General features: G+C 39.0%; 1 protein-coding gene across 1 annotated transcript in view; it reads right to left on the bottom strand.

Moving 5' to 3' along the window:
• The window catches only part of DLGAP2 (DLG associated protein 2), a 690,779-nt gene that overhangs the window by 117,278 nt on the left and 559,255 nt on the right, over positions 1–14,246 (bottom strand). The window contains exon 5 of the mRNA XM_073336187.1: positions 10,366–10,431. Coding sequence (XP_073192288.1) covers positions 10,366–10,431 — 66 coding nt within the window. The remainder of the gene's footprint in view (positions 1–10,365; positions 10,432–14,246) is intronic.

Here is a 14,246-nt window from a genome sequence, read left to right as displayed (position 1 = left end):
AAACTTTAAATGAGAAGGGAAATGTCTATCTGCGATCTTGTATAGGCCTTTTCAAGGTCTCCAGTTGTCCCTTGCTATGGTTAAAGTTACACACAGAGACTTTGAAGGATTTCTCATTAAAAAGCCCTCCAAAACTGGCAGATCCCTTTGATCCATGGGAAGCTAGCGCCACTCTGGCTCCTGGCTCCATTTGCTCCCAGGGACCCAGGGCTGTACTAACTTTTTTGAGAGGTTTTAGAGTTGTAGCTATGTTAATCTGTATCAGCAAAAAGAACAAAGAATACTTGTGGCACCTTAGAGACTAACAAATTTATTTGGGCATAAGCTTTCATGGGCTAAACCCACTTAATCAGATGTATGCAGTGGAAAATACAGTAGGAAGTTAGAGAGAACATGAAAAAATGGGGGTTGCCATACCAACTCTAATGAGAGTAATCAATTAAGGTGGGCTATTATCAGCAGGAGAAAAAAAAACTTTTGTGGTGATAATCAGGATGTCCCATTTCAAACAGTTGACAAGAAGGTGTGAGTAACAGTAGGGGAAAAATTAGCATGGGGAAATAGTTTTTAGTTTGTATAATGACTCATCCACTCCCAGTCTTTATTCAAGCCTAATTTAATGGTGTCCAGTTTGCAAATTAATTCCAGTTCTGCAGTTTCTCGTTTGAGAATTGATACCCTTAATTGATTACTCTCATTAGAGTTGGTATGGCAACCCCCATTTTTTCATGTTCTCTGTGTGTGTATATATATATATATATATCTTCCTACTGTATTTTCCACTGCATGCATCTGATGAAGTGGCTTTAGTCCACAAAAGCTTATGCCCAAATAAATTTGTTAGTCTCTAAGGTGCCACAAGTACTCCTTGTTCTTTTAACCTTTTTAGTAACTTTTGGTACTGAATGTGAACCGCCCCTGTCCTTCCCTATTTTCTTCCCTGCCTTCCCCAGTTCCATTCCCTTCTTTGTCTACCTGGGCATGTGGAGAGATTTAGGGTGGCTGTATTCACATCCTACATACTGTTGTAATAATCTTTGTAAAAAATATGCCCAGTTTGGTATAATTTGAAAACTAATAACTCACTGATCATTAATATTCATGTGTGATGTATGAAAATAGCGTGTATTAAGAGTTATGGATATATGCTGGGATTATGACTAAAATGTATTTAACCAGGCATGTCAGGGGCAGATGATAAACAGATCTGCCCTGGCAAAGAAATGAGTTTACTTCTCTGATCAACCCAGTCATCAGGCAGACAATGAAGGCACATTTAAATGTAAACAGTAAATAGGGCCATCAAACTAACAAGGAGAATGGGGGAGATTGCAGGAAATAGAACAATTTGCATTTTAGCAGGTACCAGCAGGGGAAGAAAGAGCATGGAGCTTCCTCCACCACTAGACTCCACTTCACATTCCTCACAGTTTGAATAAACTTTACTTTGAGAGTTGACCCTCAGAAGAATCCATTTCAGAGGTTTACTGATCGATAAACACAGGGGGACTGAACCTCAAGTGATAAGCAATTGAATCGAAAAACTCAAGGATCTGAATGTACAGGAGGCTTGGAATTACTTGGACGTATGCCACCAGTAGAAAGAAACCTAGATATAATATATATATTTTTAAAGTTACCATAGGGATAATTACTCCAGCCAGGACAGGCTGGGCATTTTAGAACTCACTACTCAAAGAATTAAATTTAAGCGTAAGAGAGAAATAAAAATTATGAAATGCATAGACCAGTCAAAAAACTAAAACAACACACTTTGAAAGAAGTATCAAGTAATAACAACAACAATAATACAAGTATGTGTTGGGAGGTGAGTGTGAAAGACAGAGAGTGTGTGTGTGTGTGTGTGTGCGACAGAGAGACACACACAGTGTATGTGTGTGTGTGTCTGTGACAGAGAGAGAGAGAGAGACACGCGCTGCCCTGTACGTACACTGCCCTTCGTAGATTGGCACTCAGAAGTCTGAAACCCGCTTAGATAAGTTATATTTTACACAAAGGAAATGCAGTAGATCTAATCTACCTGGATTTCAGTAAGGCATCTGATACAGTTCCACTTGGGAAATTATTAATTAAATTGGAGAAGACAGGGATTAACATGAAAATTGAAAGATGGATAAGGAACTGGTTAAAGGGGAGACTACAATGGGTAATACTGAAAGGTGAACTGTCAGGCTGGAGAGAGGTTACCAGTGGAGTTCCTCAGGAATTGGTCTTGGGACCAATCTTAATTAACATTTCTATTAATGACCTTGGCACAAAAAGTGAGAGCATGCTAATAAAATTTGTGGATGACACAAAGTTGGGAGGACTGGAAATACCATACAAGAACATCTAGACAACCTTGAAAACTGGAGTAATAGAATTGGGATGAAATTTAATAGTGCAAAGTCATGCATTTAGGGACTAACTACAAGAATTTTTGCTACAAGCTGGGGACTTATCAGTTGGAAGTGATGGAGAAGGAAAAAGACCAGGGTGTACTGGTTGATCACAGGATGACTATGAGCGGCCAATGTGATATGGCTATGAAAAAGGCTAATTCAAACCTAGGATTTCCAATAGAGATAGGGAAGTGTTAGCACCGTTATAAAAAGCACTGGTGAGACGTCATCTGGAATACTGTGTGAAATTTAGTTTCCCATGTTTAAGAAAAATGAATTTAAACTGGAACAGATGCAGAGAAGGTCTACTAGGATGATCAGAGGAATGGAAACCCTACATTACGAGAGGAGACTCAAAAAGCTTGGCACATTTAGCCAAATCAAATGAAGGCTGAGGGGAGATATGACTGCTCTCTATAAATACAGCAGAGGGATAAATACCAGGGAGGGAGAGAAGTTATTTAAGTTAAGTGTCAGTGTTGACACAAGAACAAATGGCTATAAACTGGCCATCAACAAGTTTAGGATTGAAATTAGATGAAATTTTCTAACACTCAGATGAGTGACATTCTGGAACAGACTTGCAAGGGGAGTGCTGGTAGCAAAACCTAACTGGCTTCATGACTGAGCTATCATATTGGTTATTAGTGCTATGTTACATTTTAACCTTATGTTTGTAGAGCTGTAGAAAGTGATACTGTTTTAACAAATCTGGAAGTAATGCCCAGGCTGGTTTATGTGTCTGTAAGGAGTAGAGCATGACCAGACAGCTGCATAAACAGGCTGAACTCAGGGTCAGCTGAGCCTGTGCATTGGTTGACTTGGGGCTAAAGGTAAGCAGAGGAGAATAGCACCTGTTCCACTGTTGAAACTGTATAGCTAATCAGGGATTTTCAGGAGCTACTGCTTGCCACAACCTCTAACAGCTCTACCACGTATAATGAATTTTCTCTCCCACTCAAGCCACCAGAACTGAAGAGCTTTCTTCATCCTTAATGAGTTCCTACAGAGAGCAGGGAGAGAGTCTAGACTGGGAAAAAATTATTTTCAAATATACTACCATGGTAGGCAGGTGGAAAATACCCTTTTCTCTGCTATCTTCAGACTGAGATTTTTTAACCAGTGTCACTCTCTCTTTTCTACTAGGCTGACAGCTCCATTCTGAGTGTTTGGGAGATAATGCAAGTTCTCAATGCCTCCCCTAATTTTCATTGGGACCTAGTGCACCTATATGGCAGGCAAGGAGGACCGTCATAGACTCAGCCCATGAGAAGGTGTGACTGTGTATGTGCTACATGACAGTCTCCAAAGTGCTGAGCTATAGCCCTGAGAGTGAATGGTCTAATTCTGCCGTTGTCTGATTACTGATGAAGACAAAGTTACTTTTGGCAGTAATGAACTGCACAAAGGAAAGGGAACTGTGTGTGAAACTCTCAGTTTTAAAATCTTCGAGATAGCAAATGAACTCAGAATTGAAGTTTCTGAGCATCTGTATAAGGGCTTGGCTAGAGTTGGGAAATTTGACCTGGTATAATTATGCTGATTTAATTACACTGGTGTAAACCCCTGATGGAGACACACTGCACCAGTGCCAACTGTGACTGGTACTTTGTGAGATTTCCCATGGTCACTTATATCCACACTGGGGCTTGCACTGGCATAGCTATATCAGTTCAAAAATTCCAGTAAAGATAGGGTCTAAGGCTTACTACGGAAGAGCAGCAAGTGGAGGAAAGGACACTGAGTGCAAATCAGGATAATTATTTTGTTTTTAAGGAATAAGAAACCCCAGCATATTAGCTGTCTGTAATGAGAGTAAATTTAAAACATACAATATGTCTTTGCAAGATGTAAAGACATAAAGATGGAAGGAGGGATAGCTCAGTGGTTTGAGCCTTGGCCTGCTAAACCCAGGGTTGTGAGTTCAATCCTTGAGGGGGGCCATTTAGGGATCTGGGGCAAAAATTGGGGATTGGTCCTGCTTTGAGCAGGGGGCTGGACTGGATGACCTCCTGAGGTCCCTTCCAACCCTGATATTCTAGATGTAACATCACACTGAAAGTACTTGTGCATCTCTAGCAAGCTGGCCAGGTAAGAGGGCAAAAATCATTTGTACCAAAAACCAACTTTACTTCTTGACAAACAAATGAATAAATAAAACCACTGTCTATTCAATAGTAGAAATGGGCAAATAATTCATTATGAATATTAGCTCTTTTCCTGTTTGAAAATTGACTGCGAGATGAAGTGGCGCTAAAGCAGAGGAGAATAGCACTTGCCCCACTGTTTTCATTTTCTAAATGAATTATTTGGAATTATGAGCTGCATCATAATTATTGGTCAATAGACATAGGTAAGCAGTTAATTGCCAGGGGTCAGTAATTAAAATCCAGGCTGTTTAATCAGTTTTCATTGGATATTTAGGTCACGTGGCATGGTTCTGTTCCCTGGTTGGATGGGTAACACTTAGAATCAGATTTCAGGTAAGAATATATGCAATTTCAAGTTCAAATTTGTTTTCCAAAAATATTCTCCAATATTTGATTAAAATTCTCTGTGTTTATGGCCATTCCTGACAGTAAATGCTCCACTAAAATATTTGCAGCTGGGGAACAGAAAGGGCACATAGTAGCTATATTTAAAAATATGAATACGTGTTCATAGAACTATTTTTCTTCTTAGAATTTGCACAGGTATAAAGTACATAACACAGATATGTAAAGAAATATTAGCACACCTTCTATTTAAGAGGCAGCAGATAAATTTTAGGCTTAAGAGGGACTTTCATGCCTAAATATAAAAGCATAATTTTATATCTTTTTCAGCATATAAGGAGGAAGTATTGTCCTTGGGACTTGTGAGACCTGGCTTCAATTCCCTATCCTGCCACAGACTTCCTGTGTGACCTTATGCAAGTCACTTTGGCTCTTTGTGCCTCAGTTTCCATACGTAAAATGGGAATAATAGCATTTCCCTCCCTGTCGGGGCTATTTTTAGGATAAATACATTAAAGATTCTGAGGTCCTCAGATCCTAATGGGGGCCATATAAGTACCTAAGATCTATTTTTTCTTAGTGTGTTTACTAATTACAAATTTACATACCACTCCGGCAATCTGGGGTGTGTGGGGGGAAGGCCTCTGAGTCTCATTGACTCCCATTACATTCCATGATGCTCTAATGGTCTGCCATCAGGAATCATTAAGAAGAGAGATGGCCTAGTGGATAGGATACTGGACTGGGATACAGAAGTTTTGAGTTTTATTCACACTTTTTGTGACACCTTAGGCAAGTCTGTAAAATGGGGATCATACTTCCCCCTACTTCACCAGGCAGTTATGAGTGTAAAATCATTTAATAACTGAGAGATGCTCAGTGATAAGGGTTGTATAAGTACCTAGCGAGACATATCAAATTGAAGGATCAGGGTTTAAATGTTTATTTCAGAAAAAGTTGTATCCATCCTAGCTTTCTTTCCTATCAATACTGCCTTAAGTCATAATGTTCAATTTGTGACATTAAAACCATTTTTACAGCAATTCCTCATATGAATAGAGTCAAACACAAGACGCTGCCCGACGAGTAGTGAAGACTTGTAAAACACAAATATCTTTATTGCTACAAATGGGAATTAAAAAAACAACTGTCTCAATACATTTTTAATAATGGTTATCTTTTCCCTATTTATTCCAGTATGAAAATCACCCATTAAAACTTTTTTGAAATGCAGCCTCTCCTCCCACCCACCACCCCAAACTTTTCTTTTACAATTTGGTCCCTTGAAATATAATACATTTTCCTTATTTCTCTCAGTGACCTTAGGCTAGCATTATTTCTGTGGTGTCCAAAGTGAACAGTCACTTTACAGGCCAAAACGAGATGAGGTCTCTGATCTAGGACTTTAGAATTTAAATACTAGCATAAAGCATAGCTTCACAGAATGCTACTCTCTATGGGCCCATCCTACATTAATAATAATATTAATAAAACTGTGTATTTAGAGATCACACATCATCATAGATCTCAACATATTGCATTGCGGCCGGCAAGTTTTAATAACTGAAGTTTTGCAGATCCAGAGATTTAAAGTGACTTGTTCAAGGTCATGCAGCATGTCAGACTTTATGACTCCCACTCTGAGGCCCTTCCTTGTTGACCATGTTGCCTCTCAGTGGATGTTCCCAATGGAAACAATGGGGATTTGGGTATGGGAGGAATGCTGGATCAAGCTGGATAGTAGATTTCATAATAACGAAAGCTCTTTCCATATTGTGATCTCCATTAAACAAACAACAATGTAGAAACCTTTGAAATATTACTCTACAGAATAAAGTGGGTTCAAAAGCTTTGGTAAGCCTTTTTAAAAGAATCCAATAAGCTTTTGGCTGTATAAACTGATGAGCTGTTTTGCAGAATCAATACTATGCCAGAGTTGATCTCGGTCCTGTCCCTTGATAGCTTCTCTCACTTTATGCAGGGGATTATAAATAATTCTATTTGGCACTTACACAGTGCTTTAAAATTTGTGAAATACTGTACACACATTAGTTAATCCTGACAATATCCCTGAAAGCTAGGCAGGTAATATTATCCAAATTTTAGAAACAGGAGAATGGAGGCAGAGAGATTAAGTGATTTGCCCTAGATTAGGGGCAAATCTGTGTCAAAACCAGGACTTCTCGGGTCAGCATTCTATGCCCAGATCAAAAGCCCACACCTATGGGGTTGGAGTTCATCAAAGACATCATGTATTTTTTCTCTACTGCAGACTGTTTCTAATATAATTTTAATATTAGAAAACAGGGGCCCTGTTCTCTGCCAATAGGAGACTTCCACTGATTTCAATTGGAATTATCCATATCCTGCTGGGGACAATAGGTGCCTACACTTCTCCTGTACTAACTGTTGTTTGGGTTAGAGTACAAGTGATAAAAGCAAGCTTCCCTTTTAGGATCTGATCTGGTTCCCACTGATTTCAATGAGCACAAGACCAAACGCCTTATCAGAGACATCTTACTCTGGTTCACATAATAATGAATTGGAAATAATGGAACAAATTCTATGGAATCCTCCACCCCCAGTCATGCATACCGAGGCTTTACATAAAATTGCCATGAGGGTGCCTCTTGTCTATCACGTATCTTGGTGATCTGTCAGTTAAGGAAGCAGAATCCCTGGTTTCTTCTGCAGAAGTAAGGTGGGAGGATGCACAACAGGTCCATGAGGAAAGAATTAATTGGAAGCTTAAATTGAAACTCACAGAACTTCCTACCCCTACATAGGTTATTCTCCTATATGGGAAGAATGGGGACCTCAGATTCTTTGGACTTAGAATCCAAGAGAACAATACTGTGATGCTGCACCCCATATTCATAAAAATATTGTTGTAATATGAATATGACATAACTTTGCATATGTTTTATGCAAGATGTGACATGTGAGGTATCATTGGAAAGGTTATGATTTGCTGAATGTGATTATCCACTTTGTATGCATGTATCAGTTCTGTATCTGAAGTTAGGAATATTGACTATGTAACAATTACAACTGTGTGTACACTTGGGGAACGCCTACCAGTAGGCGATCAGCCTGAATGGGCCATTAGAAAAGACAACAGAATGTGTCTTTGAAGATGTTGATCTCTCATCATCCTGGAGTTCCTTCCTGTGGACCTTACAAATAAACCTTGTCTCTTGGTGGCTTTAACACTGCAAGGTCATGTGATAACGTTACCTGGTAGGGAGTACCACCTTGGACACTGCTGGTATTTTTTCCATTGGAAACAAAGGATTCCTGCCTTATGTACATCCTATTTGGGGCTGGAAAGTGAGTCAATCAGGGCTCTTCTCCACTGCCTCTCCACACAAGAAGGAAGACTGCTGAAAGCACCAGAAGAAACAAAGGAACTAAGCTGGGGAAAGGCAAGGGCTAAGTCCAGGCTGAGACGGGCTCTAGCTTCTGAAGAGAAATAACTGGAACTCTAAGCAGCAGAAACTCTGCAACCTGCCTTAAACAACATTTAGGGTGAGAAATTACTATTTTTAACCTGTTTCTTTAGTGAATTAAGCTTAGGTTGCGTGTTTTGTTTTATTTGCTCAGTAATCTACTTTATTCTGTTTGCTATCCCTTATAATCACTTAAAATTTATCTTTTTTAGTTAATAAACTTATTTTTTGTTTATTCCAAAACCCAGTTTGTGCAATTCATAACTGTGGCGGAAGAGGGCAAAGAGCTGTGCATATCTCCCTCCACTTTGAGGGAGGGGGCGATTTTTATGAGCTTACGCTATACAGATCTCTATTCAGTGCAAGACAATATCATTTTGGGTTTACACTCCAGAGGGTGTGTGCACAGGAGAGCTCGGCATTCCCCTAGCTGAGCCCTCCCACAGAGAGTTAATCCCAGACTCTGTGTGATTCTACAGCTGGATGTGTTCCTGCCTCTGTGTGTGCTGGAAAGGGGCTTGAGAGCCTGTCACAGCAGCACAGAGTAAGGTAAACCCAGGCTGGTAGGACAGGCAGGCTCAGTGGGACCCCAGCACATCCGGTGGCACACCAAAAGGGGGGTCCAACCCAACACAAATACCTTTGTGTGGTATGACTGGTATGACAGCACACAGTATTTAGTGAATTCTTATACTGTAACAATATCACCTCTCTTTGTGTCTTCTGCTCCTTTCCTGATGCAGCTTTTTTTCTGATTGACTGTTCTTTACATTTGCTACTGGTTTTAATGACTTTTATACAATAACCCCACAATCTTTTCCTAATCAGGATGCTGGATGATAGATCAATTTAGCACATATTCCCGAGGCTGGTTCCTTATTCCTTGATTAATTATTTTCCATTAGCTTACATGGAACTCCACTAACTACTGCCTACCCCATCACCTAAAGGAGCCGCATATTTCTGCACCAGCTTGCATTGACCTATATATTATTTGCTTTGTCTTCAGAAATGCTGCAGGGGAAAGTTCCCAGTAGGTAGGCTGCAGTGGCACAATGTGTCTACAACTCCCACGTGCTAGGGAAGGGGACAGCTGGGAGCCAGAGCGGCATAAAAAGGAGGCGCAGTGTTGCCTCCATTGATAGCAATCCGGAGTTGCGTCCATCGATAGGGACTACTGAGCCAGAATTTTAAACCATACCTACCCCATACAGTATGAGAACACACAGAGGCCGGAGGTGGAAATATTTAATTTGTGACCCCTTACTAAACTGAATAGTTTTCATCACTTCTTAGTACAATCTTCTATCCAGCACTATTAATGCCATATCCCATAACTCTTTCCCTTAACCTTTAATCTCTAATGTGCAATCTTGGTAAATGCACATTTTTCAAAACTCATATATTCTTCTAGTGATATCTACAAAACTCTCACTGACTTCAGTAGGTGCAGAGTTAGGCCAGCACTGATTGCTTTTGAAAATCCCACCCCAAGAGATGAGCTAAACACAATGGCCTCCTGTCCCTGAATCACTACTCCTTAATCGAACTGTGGTCTTCTGGGGTTTTTTCTTAACCAGACCCTTTAGGATAATGATCAAGATTTACTTTCAGTTTACAATGTAGTGGTCTAGACAGAAATGCTAAATATTCCTAACAAAATGCAAAACTACTCAATAAGAAAAACAAACAGATAAACCACACCCCTAAGATTTTAATTAATTTGAAAATATGCACATATGGGTGAAGACCTTTACTAAGGTACATTAACATTTTGATAAAGACTATATACCTTTTTAGTTTATTTTCCTTTCGGGTCTTTTTTTTTTTTTAAAAAGGTTTTCTGTAGTACTTCCCAAATAATTGGGAATTGAATCTAGATAGCTTAGGAAAAATTAAAGCTCCATCAATTTCCTTGCTCACTGCTTGGTTGCATATTATCCAGACCTGATTCTTAGTCTATTTCAAGTGCCTCTAACCTTGCTTAGCATAAAGTTATCTGAGAGAGAATATCTGTACCTAGCTCCTCCTCTGTTGTCCCCGGAAAACTGATCCCCGACTTGAGCAGATCGCCACCCTCTTCCTCTGTAAAGACAGAAACAAAGTAACTATTTAATAACTCTGATATTTCCATATTCCTGGCTATAAGCTCTCCATTCATTTTTAAATGACTCACCATACTGTATGTGCTGAATGATGTGGCCAGAGTGAGGGGAAAGGGATCTTAAATTCTCAAATATTTGTTGCCCTTCTTGCTTTTCTAAATTTATTTTCATGCTTTTTGTTTGGTTTTGTAACTTTCCCACCTGGGCAGATCCTTTGTATCAATAAATGCCTTTTGTTTTAGCTTGCATGTTGCTTTTTCCATCTCTGCTTAGTCCCATTGATTTCTGGTGCCCTTTTAGGTTTTCCTTTTTTAGTTACTTTGGAAAGAATTCTTATTGTAACTTCTCCAGTTGTGTCGTAAATACTTCCCATTTCTCTCTGCTTATTTTACTGCTATAAATGCTTTTCAGCCTATTTTCTTTCACTCACGACTTAATCTTTTGAAGTCTGGATGTATAAGGTCCAGTAATTTTCTGTTTGTGACTCTTCTGCCATTTTAGTTCATTTTAGTTTTGCCATTTTAGTTCTCTTCACCACAGATTTCCTTGTGACCTTAGGCGAGTCACTTAGCCTCACTGTGCCTTAGAATAACTTTACTTGGTCAGAAACTACAGTAACAAAGGGCATATAAGTACCTAAAATTATCCTTATCCTTACATTCTCTATTTTTTGTCATGTCCCTTTTTTGGTCCTTTCTTCACTTTTTTTTCTGATACAGTTCCCAGGAAATTCTTTAAGTCAAAACGGTCTTTCATAGTATTTCTCCCCATACCCTGTTTTTTAATCAAAAGTGCAAGTGGTCCAAAGTAGAAGAGTGAGTGAAAGTGAAGGGGGAGGTACTTCCTGTCTACCACTGCTTAGGTAACTGGGAAACGGGGCACACATTTTCAGAGAACAAACACAGTGACATATTGGGCTTCTCTTTTTGTTGAGTTGTAACCCGAGTAGCTGATTTCCAATTAACTCACATTCATGAATACAACTGTTATTCTGAGGTGGACATTCAACATTTGAAATAGGCTACAAATTAGGCCACACCTGCTTTTCTTTTCAGGTACCAAGATTATATAATTACCACATCAGGTATGTAGTTTGTGTGGTTTGACTTATAATGAAAACAAAATTACAGTTTTTGCAGATTTCAATGCTGTATTTAATAAATGTATACACCTTGTATATTTCTTGGCCTAGTAAATTTTCTAGTCTGGTGTTTTTAGTTGTGTTGTAATGTGAATTAACTGATTTCCAATTAACTCAAATTAAATAACATGGTTGCAAATGTTAATTTAGACATTTACAGATGTTTGTTCCTGGTCATGCTTCACTCTAGGCTTCAGCTAATATAACTGATTTTATAAGAGTGGGAAGTAGAATCCAGATAGTGTATGGAAAAAAGAATCAGAAAATATTTTAAAAGTTTCAGAAAAAGTAACATGTATTCCTACACTTATCATAGTTAAATAAACTTTTTCATTCACGTTCAACCTCCTAGAAATCTAGTCAGTCAAATGACAGAAAAGGAATATCATACGATTTTAAAAAATGACTGGCACATGTATTCAAATTAAATTTCATTTGGAGAGGTAATGGACAATTCTAATTGAATATAAGCACAAATTAGACAGTTTCCATGGAGACTGTGTCCATGTGATCTGCATATACTGTAACTCATAAGTGAAGCCTCTAATTCTGCTGCATTGGAGTCTGGAATCAAGAGGAAGGCATGAGAAAAATAGAGTCCCCCCAAAACCCAGAAGATCCTTTAAATTCTTGCAAATAGTTAGCAAATATCACAGGAAACTTAGTGAAAAGGAAGTTTTCCTTTAAGACAGTAATTTTGTGCAAGTAGCTGTATTTTGAAATCACAAATGATGTATCCATCCAAAACACCTAAACCATCATCAAAAGAAAACAAAAAGGAAAACAGAAATGTATGCAGTAACTCCTCCCACGCTAGAAGTCTGTAAAATTCATATTTACTCAACCCCAAACTACACTAAGATTGTAAGAAAATTTCTGAAAATACCCTGCATACGTTTGACATATTTTAGACAGAAGAGGAATATAACTCTTCTGTCTAACTTAATTCTTTTCAACTGCCCTTGCTGCTAAGGAGCGGGGGCGTGGGAGGGGAGAGGAGAGAATGGCTGCTACACAAGCAAAGGGAGATGAAGAAAATGGATGAATAAACCCAAAAGAGGTCAGAGAAAAGATGTAGAAATGGGATATTAGCACAAACAATCAAGGAAGGATGGTCTGTGGTTACAGCACAGGATCAAGATTCAGGAGACCATGACTGTGATTCTGGCTCTGACACATGATTTCCTGTGTGACCTTGAACAAGTCATTTACTCTCTCTGTGCCTCAGTTCCCCATCTGTAAAATGAAGATAATCCTTCCCTACCTTATAGGTCCCTTGTAAGAATAAATTCCTTACTGCTTGAGATGCGTTCCACTAGTATAATGTATGGCAGTAGGTAGACAGTTAAATTGCATAAGGATGTAAGACCTGCCATACTGCAGAGTAGTCTTCTGCCTTGAATGGTGGCCAAATGCTTCAGAGCAAGGCATAATACTCATGTAAAACACCTTGATCTATAACTCTGCTGTGGGGGAGAGAATTACTTCCAGTTTATGTTCCAGGCATGAAGAGTAATTCTCCTTATATTTTTTATCATAAATTTATAACTATTCACATGTAACCTCACTGCTTAGATTTTTTTTCCCCAAATGGCTAGTGTCAGTTCAGTCAGCCTTTGAATAAATTCAGTTCATGCCTTCTGCACTGATGAAGCCAAAGTTAATCAAAGGTCTCAGTGACTGATGTGGCATTACAAGGATAATCTTTGTCTGAGGTTCTTAAACGATTACTCCAACATACTGTAATTCCTTTAACAAAGGCATGGATAGCTTTTGTTTGGTCTGGTTACATTTTTTCCTATGAATAATCATTTTTATTACCGACTAACAAAATTAAAATAATCTGTCAGTCATTAGTGTTTTCCCTATGTAATGGTAATGCAGCAGGGCACATTGTGTGGCATGCTCATAGCATTCTTGTGTCATTCTAGCATTCTTCTAACATTCTAAAATACTTACATGCATGGATCATCTGTTACTTTCCTCATCCTAGAACACAGATCCAAATTGTGCCCGCTGCCCCACCGCCTGCAGTGGCACTAACTCCAGAGGATTTGAAAGCAGCTGCTTTACATGATAATGCTAACCTTAACGTGAAACTACTCGATGAGGGATAAAGTGCAAGGGCTTAGAAAAAAAAAGACATTGACAATAAAGGTGAGATTATGAAAATAGGATGATTTACATTTTAAGGATTTGAATAATATAAAGAACTCACATTCTGCAGACAACAGATACAATTACTAGTTAAGTCTCCTTCAAGTGCACACATTCTCACATTACAGATTAATATAAAGTGAAGTCCAAAATCTGTCCTCAGAAGAACATAACACTCCTGTTGACTTCAATAGGAGTTGTATGCAAGTCTCATGGGGAAAATGAACAGGCTAAAAAATGCCTGGATATCTATTTGCTTTTGTGAAAGCTGAATTTCTACGAAAGCGATGCGGTGATGCACTCATCTATGAAAGCAGCCATGCCTCAGGCCCCAATTTTCTGTTCTGGCTGAACTCTGCTTGGTGCAGGAATAAGAACATAAGAATGGCCATACTGGGTCAGACCAAAGATCCATGCAGCCCAGTATCCTGTCTACCAAGAATGGCCAATGCCAGGCGCCCCAGAGGGAGTGAACTTAACAGGTGATGATCAAGTGA

Source organism: Lepidochelys kempii, chromosome 3, assembly GCF_965140265.1.
Source record: "Lepidochelys kempii isolate rLepKem1 chromosome 3, rLepKem1.hap2, whole genome shotgun sequence".
NCBI classification, from domain to species: domain Eukaryota; kingdom Metazoa; phylum Chordata; order Testudines; family Cheloniidae; genus Lepidochelys; species Lepidochelys kempii.
This window is presented reverse-complemented; position numbering and strand designations above follow the sequence as displayed.